Raw genomic sequence first — 9,465 nt, forward strand, 5'->3', positions numbered from 1 at the left:
GTAGTAGTGGTAGTAGTAGCAGTAGGAGTAGTAGTAGTAGTAGTGGTAGTAGAAGCAGTAGGAGTAGTAGTAGTAGTAGTGGTAGTAGCAGTAGTAATAGTAGTAGTAGTGGTAGGAGTAGTAGTAGTAGTAGTAGTAGTGGTAGTAGTAGTAGTAGTAGTAGTAGTGGTAGTAGTAGTAGTAGTAGCAGTAGTAGTAGTGGTGGTAGTAGTAGTAGTAGTAGTAGTAGCAGTAGGAGTAGTAGTAGTAATAGTAGTAGTAGCAGTAGCAATAGTAATAGTAGTACTAATAGTAGTAGTGGTGGTAGTAGTAGTAGTAGTAATAGTAGTAGTGGTGGTGGTAGCAGCAGTAGTAGGAGTAGCAGTAGTAATAGTAGCAGTAGTAGTAGTAGTACTAATAGTAGTAGTAGTAATAGTAGTAGTAGTAGTGGTGGTGGTAGCAGCAGTAGTAGGAGTAGTAGTAGTAATAGTAGTACTCATAGTAGTAGCAGTATGAGTAGTAGTAGTAGTAGCAGTAGTAGTAGTAGTGGTAGTAGCAGTAGTAATAGTAGTAGTAGTAGTAGTGGTAGTAGTAGTAGTACTGGTGGTAGTAGTAGTAGTAATAGTAGCAGCAGCAGTAGCAGTAGTAGTAGTGGTGGTAGTAGTAGTAGTAGTAGTAGTAGTAGTAGTGGTGGTGGTAATAGATGGTTGGTGGTGGCAGCAGCAGTAGCAGTAGTAGTGGTGGTAGTAGTAGTAGTAGTAGTAGTAGTAGTAGTGGTGGTGGTAATAGTGGTGGTGGTGGCAGCAGCAGTAGCAGTAGTAGTGGTGGTGGTAGTAGTAGTAGTAGTAGTAGTAGTAGTGGTGGTGGTAATAGTGGTGGTGGTGGCAGCAGCAGTAGCAGTAGTAGTGGTGGTGGTAGTAGTAGTAGTAGTAGTAGTGGTGGTGGTAATAGTGGTGGTGGTGGCAGCAGCAGTAGCAGTAGTAGTGGTGGTGGTAGTAGTAGTAGTAGTGGTGGTGGTAATAGTGGTGGTGGTGGCAGCAGCAGTAGCAGTAGCAGTAGTGGTGTGGTAGTAGTAGTAGTGGTGGTGGTGGTGGTGGTGGTAATAGTGGTGGTGGTGGCAGCAGCAGTAGCAGTAGTAGTGGTGGTGGTAGTAGTAGTAGTAGTGGTGGTGGTGGTGGTAATAGTGGTGTAGTAGTAGTAGTAGTAGTAGTAGTGGTGGTGGTGGTAATAGTGGTGGTGGTGGCAGCAGCAGTAGCAGTAGTAGTGGGTGGTGGTGGTGGTGGTGGTGGTAGTAGTAGTGGTGGTGGTGGTGGTGGTGGTAATAGTGGTGGTGGTGGTGGTGGTAATAGTGGTGGTGGTGGCAGCAGCAGTAGCAGTAGTAGTGGTGGTGGTGGTGGTGGTGGTGGTAGTAGTAGTAGTAGTAGTAGTAGTGGTGGTGGTAATAGTGGTGGTGGTGGTGGTAATAGTGGTGGTGGTGGTGGTGGCAGCAGCAGTAGCAGTAGTAGTAGTGGTGGTTGTGGTAGTAGTAGTGGTGGTGGTGGTGGTAATTAGTGGTGGTGGTGGTGGTGGCAGCAGCAGTAGCAGTAGTAGTGAATGAAAACCTTTTAGGGAATGTTCTCATGCTCCCCAGAGGATGGAACTCTCATTATCGGGGCACCTTCAGGAAAATGTCAATAAATAAATGTAAAAATAAATAAAATAAAATAAAAATATAGAAAGTACTTTATATATTTAGATGTATTTAACAATAATAAATATATACATATTATTATTATATATTATAATATTTACAAAAATTATATATATAATATATAATATTTAGACATTGTTGTTTGTGTTTGACAATAATTTATAAACCCTTTAACAACAACAACGTATTATATTTTTGCCAATAAAGGTCAATGAATTGAATTGGAAGAGAGTACACAGAACAAAGACAGCAAACCTTTTAGTGAATGTTCTCATGCTCCCCAGAGGAAGGGAAACTCTCATTATCGGGGCACCTCCAGGAAAATGTCCATAAATTAATAAATAAATAAATAATAAATATATTAATAAATAAGAAAATATATAAAGTACTTTGTATATTTATATTTATTTTAACAATATTAATACAACATATATTATAATATAATAAAAAAAATATATATAATATAAAATATTATATAAAAATATTATATAATATTTAGACATTGTTGTTTGTGTTTGACAATAATTTATAAACCCTTTAACAAAAACAACGTATTATATTTTTGCCAATAAAGGTCACTGAATTGAATTGGAAGAGAGAGAGAGAGAGAGAGAGAGAGAGAGAGAGAGAGAGAGAGAGAGAGAGAGAGAGAGAGAGCCAGAGGGAGGGGAGGTACGGGGGGAGAGAGAGGGAGGTAGAGAGACCCTGGCGGACAGCAGCAGAGAGGGAGGCTGGACGGGGAACAATAGAGGGAGCCGAAGCCAGCCCTGGAACACCAAACCACCAAGAGGGCGACGAGAGAAAGCAGCCCGGCGAGGGGGGGATGGAGGGAGAGAGAGAGAGAGAGAGAGAGAGCATGTGAGGAATAACACACAATAAATACAGACGCGAGGATTTTACCCCCCCCCCTCACCCCCACCCCCCCTGGACCGGAGGGGCTTTATTCCGGTCTTCTCTCCGCGTCGGTGGATCGTATCGAACCGGATTCCGACATGAACCCCACGGAAGCGGCCGAGGAGGCGCCCAGCGACCCCGACACTGATGCCTTCTACAAAACAGGTAGGACGCACGAGCGGCTGCAACGAACACGCACGCACGCACACACACACACACACACACACACACACACACACACACACAGGCACAATGAATGTCACCGGGAGAGAGGAGACGTGTAAGCCGAGTGAGCAGCCACCAGCAGAAATGTGCAGAAAACCCACCGGGAGTCTGGTGTGTGTGTGTGCGTGTGTGTGTGTGTGTGTGTGTGTGCGTGCGTGTTCGTGCGTGCGTGCCCTGCTGCTGTATGGGAAGCAAACAGGGACATCGGTCAAATCCCCCCCCAAAAAATAAGAAAATCGTGGTAAACGCTCTCATGTGTGACGCTGTTTGATGTTCAAGATGCATTTACTGTGTGGTCGTGTGTGCGCGTGCGTGTGTGTGTGCGCGCGTGCAATACTGTGAGCTCGTGTGTCTGATGCTCTCTACAAAAGAAAGAGGAAATCATGGAGGCTTCAGATCAGCTCGTGGAAGTCTGTCTGATGTGCGACTAAATGACGACTCACTGTGTGGAGAGCTTTAATAAGCTGTGTGTGTGCGTGTGTGCCTGTGTGTGTCTGTGTGTCTGTCTCTGTGTGTGTGTGTGTGGTGTGTGTGTGTGTGTGTGTGTCACACTGATGCATTTAGATACAAAGCAGCTAATGACAGTTCTGATTTAACTGATCTGAAAATGGTCAGTAGGTGATATAAAGTGTGTGTGTGTATGCATGACATAATGATTGTGTGTGTGTGTGTGTGTGTGTGTGTCTCCAGAGCACATTTAGCATCACACACAGCTGCAGCTGGCATCATTGATTAATCTCCCGGTCAATCAAGTCCTCAAACTGCTAAAACAGACTGAAAACGGACCGCGTTTGATTTAAAAAAAAAAAAAATTTCATTTAATTTTAGATTATCGGATTAATCAATGAGTCCGGACAGCAGAGCGTTCACCAGCTGATAGATTATCTGATTGCTTTAAAGTCGCTTATCATCCATCACCACCGACTATCCGTCTGGTTACGGCCACTTGTTTTTGTTGTGACAGTTGGTCAACGAGATGTGCCACGTTGCATTGTGGGAAGAGTTACAAGTGTTCCTGTGTAGTGTGAATGACTCCTCTGGTTGTATAGAAGTCTACGCTTCATGTGTTAAAGCTCCATTCTCTCTCCTGACCACCAGGGGGCGACTCCTCTGGTTGTATAGAAGTCTACGCTTCATGTGTTAAAGCTGCATTCTCTCTCCTGACCACCAGGGGGCGACTCCTCTGGTTGTATAGAAGTCTACGCTTCATGTGTTAAAGCTCCATTCTCTCTCCTGACCACCAGGGGGCGACTCCTCTGGTTGTATAGAAGTCTACGCTTCATGTGTTAAAGCTCCATTCTCTCTCCTGACCACCAGGGGGCGACTCCTCTGGTTGTATAGAAGTCTACGCTTCATGTGTTAAAGCTGCATTCTCTCTCCTGACCACCAGGGGCCGACTCCTCTGGTTGTATAGAAGTCTACGCTTCATGTGTTAAAGCTGCATTCTCTCTCCTGACCACCAGGGGGGCGACTCCTCTGGTTGTATAGAAGTCAATGCTTCATGTGTTAAAGCTGCATTCTCTCTCCTGACCACCAGGGGGAGAGGATGCTTTAGGGCGGGGCTACAAAGTGATTGACAGGTGACTGTGCGGAAAAAAAAAGATATTAGAATGAGTTTTGATCGGTCTTGGACACCGGAGACGTATTGGCTATATGTTTGATTCAACACACACACACACACACACACACACACACACACACACACACACACACTCAGGGTGCTGGAGGGGCGACACACCCTGACTTTCTGTCTCTGTCAGTGTAATTCAGTACAATAACTTTATCATAAACAGTCGTGCCAAGGTGCTTTATTAAATCACACACACACACACACACACACACACACACACACACACACACACATAATATTAGATGACTGTCTGTTGGAACTTTTCCAGCGAATGGACGTCCAACCTCCCCAGGACAAACAATGGAGGACAGTGTGAGCAAAAGAAGAAAGAAACTCGGTGTTCATTGAAATCCGGTCAAAGGTGCAGAGTCCCCGAGAGGTCACCAGAGAGGTCACCAGAGAGGTCACCAGAGAGGTCACCAGAGAGGTCACGAGAGAGGACACCAGAGAGGTCACCAGAGAGGACACCAGAGAGGTCAAGCGTTCCAGGTGCGCGACGCCAAAAGCGTAAAAGCTTTTGTCGAAGTAGCAGCTTCCGACTGCCGAGCGAGCGTTTCCGTGATTGACAGGATGCCGCCGCGGCGTTGTCCGGTCCGGTGAAGTTCATGACAGTTAACTGTAATATTTTAAAAGGCCTTAGTCAGCGTTCTGTTGTGCTGCAAAAATACAAGATCCTCCCTGACACACACACACACACACACGTCTCCACCTACATGCACACGGTTCCTTTTCGTCTCGGCGGCGTCAACGAGGAGTGAGCGGGCTGAAGGAGTGAGATCTTCAGAGGAGTGAGGTCAACGGCTCCGCACTGAAACCTGATCGACTGGATTATCAAATCACTCTGGCTTCAAGCGCGTCATTCGCCCCATTTAAAAAAAAAAAAAATTAGTTGCACTTGGGCTCACACACAGGTACCAATTCCAGTTATAGTAATTAAACTTGTTTAAAGTAATCTTAATGTCAACAATTGTTGTTTTTATTTACAAACCAAAGACAACCAGGAGCTGTGTATTGGCACAAATCTGGTGATGCAATACATGATGCAGCAATAAAAATCAATAACATGTTGATATCATGACGTGAGGTATCGATGCTGGTCTTTTCCTGGTTACAGTAAAGTGATCGAGCGGTTCTTTACACACATTATATACACATTACTGATGAGTTATTATCCAAGAAGTCAATGTGTGTTTGAAAAAGCACAAATAGTCTTTCTTACAATATTACCACAATAAAGGTATTTAATAAAAATATTTAGATATTTGCCTCGATTCAGGGTTACAATTCAATATATTGTGAAAACATAGTATGAGAAACACACCACATGCATTAAAAAAAAAACCAAAAAACCTTCTCTGTGTGCACTTACGCTACTTCCTGTCTCACTCCCTGTCTCACTTCCTGTCTCACTCCCTGTCTCACTTGGAAGTTGCTGAAGATGGATGACAAAGCATTGCATGCAAACTATTCATGCTAAATATTTACCGTATCACAAAACACGATATCGCAATGCTCGTGCGCGTCTATAATTTCTTGCACCTCACTTCAACTCCACCAGCTGGATGATTTTTATCTATTGACTGTCAACAGCAGCCAAACCAGTACAATGGACCATCAGCCTCCACAGACTGGTGGCTTTTCCACCATTTACAAGCTTGAAAAGCTCCAATCAAATGTATTTCACTTCTGTTTATCTCATTTAATCCAGTTTGATTCAGGTTATTTTTTTCCCTTCTGCTCATTGCTGAGGAAGTCGGGTGTGTTTTTGAATAATTTTTTTTGTATGCATAGGAAATGGTGGAAGACAAAAAAACATGAAATGGAAAATTACACAGAAATTCTCACATTTGTGAATTTATGTAAAATAAAAAAAGGAGCAGAAAAGAGTCGCCACACACTCACAGGAAGCGTCCTATTAGGAAAGGGTCCCATTAGGAAAGGGTCCCATTAGGTCCTATTAGGAAAGGGTCCCATTAGGTCCTATTTGGAAAGGGTCCTATTAGGTCCTATTAAGAAAGGGTCCCATTAGGTCCTATTGGGAAAGGGTCCTATTAGGTCCTATTAGGAAAGGGTCCCATTAGGTCCTATTGGGAAGGGTCCTATTAGGTCCTATTTGGAAAGGGTCCTATTAGATCCTATTGGGAAAGAGTCCTATTAGGAAAGGGTCCCATTAGATCCTATTAGGAAAGGGTCCTATTAGGAAAGGGTCTCATTAGATCCTATTAGAAAAGGGTCCTATTAGGAAAGGGTCCACTTAGGTCCTATTGAGGAAAGGGTCATATTAGGGTCCTATTAGGAATGGGTCCTATTGGGAAAGGGTCCTATTAGGAAACGGTCATATTAGGTCCTATTAGGAATGGGTCCTATTGGGAAAGGGTCCTATTAGGAAAGGGTCATATTAGGTCCTATTAGGAATGGGTCCTATTGGGAAAGGGTCCTATTAGGTCCTATTAGGAAAGGGTCCTATTAGATCCTATTAGGAAAGGGTCATATTAGGTCCTATTAGGAATGGGTCCTATTGGGAAAGGGTCCTATTAGGTCCTATTAGGAAAGGGTCATATTAGGTCCTATTAGGAATGGGTCCTATTAGGAAAGGGTCCTATTAGGTCCTATTAGAAAAGGGTCATATTATGTCCTATTTGGAAAGGGTCCTATTAGATCCTATTGGGAAAGAGTCCTATTAGGAAAGGGTCCTATTAGGTCCTATTGGGAAAGGGTCCTATTAGGTCCTATTAGGAAAGGGTCATATTAGGTCCTATTAGGAATGGGTCCTATTGGGAAAGGGTCCTATTAGGAAAGGGTCATATTAGGTCCTATTAGGAATGGGTCCTATTGGGAAAGGGTCCTATTAGGTCCTATTAGGAAAGGGTCCTATTAGATCCTATTAGGAAAGGGTCGTATTAGGTCCTATTAGGAATGGGTCCTATTGGGAAAGGGTCCTATTAGGTCCTATTAGGAAAGGGTCATATTAGGTCCTATTAGGAATGGGTCCTATTAGGAAAGGGTCCTATTAGGTCCTATTAGAAAAGGGTCATATTATGTCCTATTTGGAAAGGGTCCTATTAGATCCTATTGGGAAAGAGTCCTATAGGAAAGGGTCCTATTAGGTCCTATTGGGAAAGGGTCCTATTAGGTCCTATTAGGAAAGGGTCATATTAGGTCCTATTAGGAATGGGTCCTATTGGGAAAGGGCCCTATTAGGAAAGGGTCCCATTAGATCCTATTAGAAAAGAGTCCTATTAGGAAAGGGTCCCATTAGGTCCTATTGGGAAAGGGTCCTATTAGGAAAGGTCCTATTAGGAAAGGGTCCCATTAGGTCCTATTAGGAAAGGGTCCTATTGGGAAAGGGTCCTATTAGGAAAGGGTCCTATTAGGAAAGGGTCCTATTAGGTCCTATTAGAAAGGGGTCCTATGAGGAAAGGGTCCTATTAGGGTCCTATTTATAAACCGCTGATTAGCATAACATCGAGCAGCTGCGCAGGAGACGCGGCTGCTCGATGTTATGCTAATCAGCGGTTTATAAATAGGACCCTAATTCATCAGACGGAAACAGGAAGTGGCAAACGCGCATTCGCACATACACACACTCGCGCAATCAGAGAGCCGACGACCAGCTGTCTGTCAACCCGCCGCTGCTTCTCACTCCATTAGAGTGACGCGCAAAACAAGCCGGGGTGGTCGGTGATGTCGTTCGGGTCTTTGCGGCGATGGAAGCATGTGAAGCGCGGCAGCTCGTCACAGATGCATGCTGGGAGACCACGACCTGAGTGGCTGAAGGCTGAGAACCATCGTTTAAAATCCAGTCACTTCTCTCTCGGCCTACACATCTTTTTATTAGTTTTTTTTTTTATCTCTTGTGCTTTTCTTTCATACCGTTCCTGTTTTGCTTCGTCCCCGTGACATCTTAAATCTCGGCGTGTGTTCTTCACGTTCCAGCTGTGAGGACTTGAGGCAAACACTCTCTGTGTGCACGAGCGGGTAATTAGAGTTAATTGTCTCGGCTAATCTGCCCGAGAGCCGCGAGCTAATGTCTTTACGCCATGGAGACGTTCGGCCGAGGACAAAAGATGGCGGCGGCTTCAACGTGGAGTTTGCACTTCACGTGACAAGTGGGCATGAAGTGCAAAGGAGCGGCCATCTTTCTCTCTCTCTCTCTCTCTTTATTTATTTCACTCTTCACCACCGCTTGTGTCACTTCTGGAGTGGAACATGGTGAAGGCCTGAGAGGAGAGACGGTACAACAGTGTGTGCAGTTATTCTCATTAGTGCAACTCACAGGGATGGAAGTACCGCTACCGGTACCCTGAGAGTGATGCCGACACCGAGTACTGTGACTGGAAGCTGTGTGTGTGTGTGTGTATGTGTGTGTGTGTGTATGTGTGTGTGTGTGTGTGTATGTGTGTCCCACTGGCTCGCTCATTGTGACATACAATGTGTGTGGTGTCACCCGTTGGATTGTGGGTGTTTTGAAGCCTTGAGTTCTGAATTTTGTCGCCATCTTGTAAGTGGAAGTGACCGTATTTAGAGTGGCGCAGAGACGGCGTATACGGGCTCTGGTCAATCACCTTGTAGCCCCGCCCCTAAAGCATCCCCTGCTTTATGGTCTGTCTGACTCTAAATGACCATAATTTACTAAATGAACATCACGCTGTATTGAAGAAGACTTGAAACTAGAGATTGAGACCAAAAACTAATGTTTACAATGTTTTCTGAGGGAATACATCAAGAGAAGTAGAGTCATTTATATAGACTTCTATACAACCAGAGGAGTCGCCCCCTGGTGGTCAGGAGAGAGAATGCAGCTTTAACACATGAATCATAGACTTCTATACAACCAGAGGAGTCGCCCCCTGGTGGTCAGTAGAGAGAATGCAGCTTTAACACATGAAGCACAGACTTCTATACAACCAGTGGAGTCGTGCCCTGGTGGTCAGGAGAGAGAATGCAGCTTTAACACATGAAGCATAGACTTCTATACAACCAGAGGAGTCGCGCCCTGGTGGTCAGGAGAGAGAATGCAGCTTTAACACATGAAGCATAGACTTCT

At 44.5% G+C, this 9,465-nt stretch overlaps 1 protein-coding gene across 1 annotated transcript in view; it reads left to right on the top strand.

Annotated features, from left to right (window-relative positions):
* Window positions 1–2,661: 2,661 nt before the first annotated feature.
* Window positions 2,662–9,465, top strand: part of kalrna (kalirin RhoGEF kinase a) — a 103,764-nt gene continuing 96,960 nt past the window's right edge. Inside the window, exon 1 of the mRNA XM_034561730.1 lies at window positions 2,662–2,728. Within this exon, the coding sequence (XP_034417621.1) occupies window positions 2,662–2,728 (67 nt within the window). The remainder of the gene's footprint in view (window positions 2,729–9,465) is intronic.

Source organism: Cyclopterus lumpus, chromosome 21 (genome assembly GCF_009769545.1).
Source record: "Cyclopterus lumpus isolate fCycLum1 chromosome 21, fCycLum1.pri, whole genome shotgun sequence".
NCBI classification, from domain to species: Eukaryota; Metazoa; Chordata; class Actinopteri; order Perciformes; family Cyclopteridae; genus Cyclopterus; species Cyclopterus lumpus.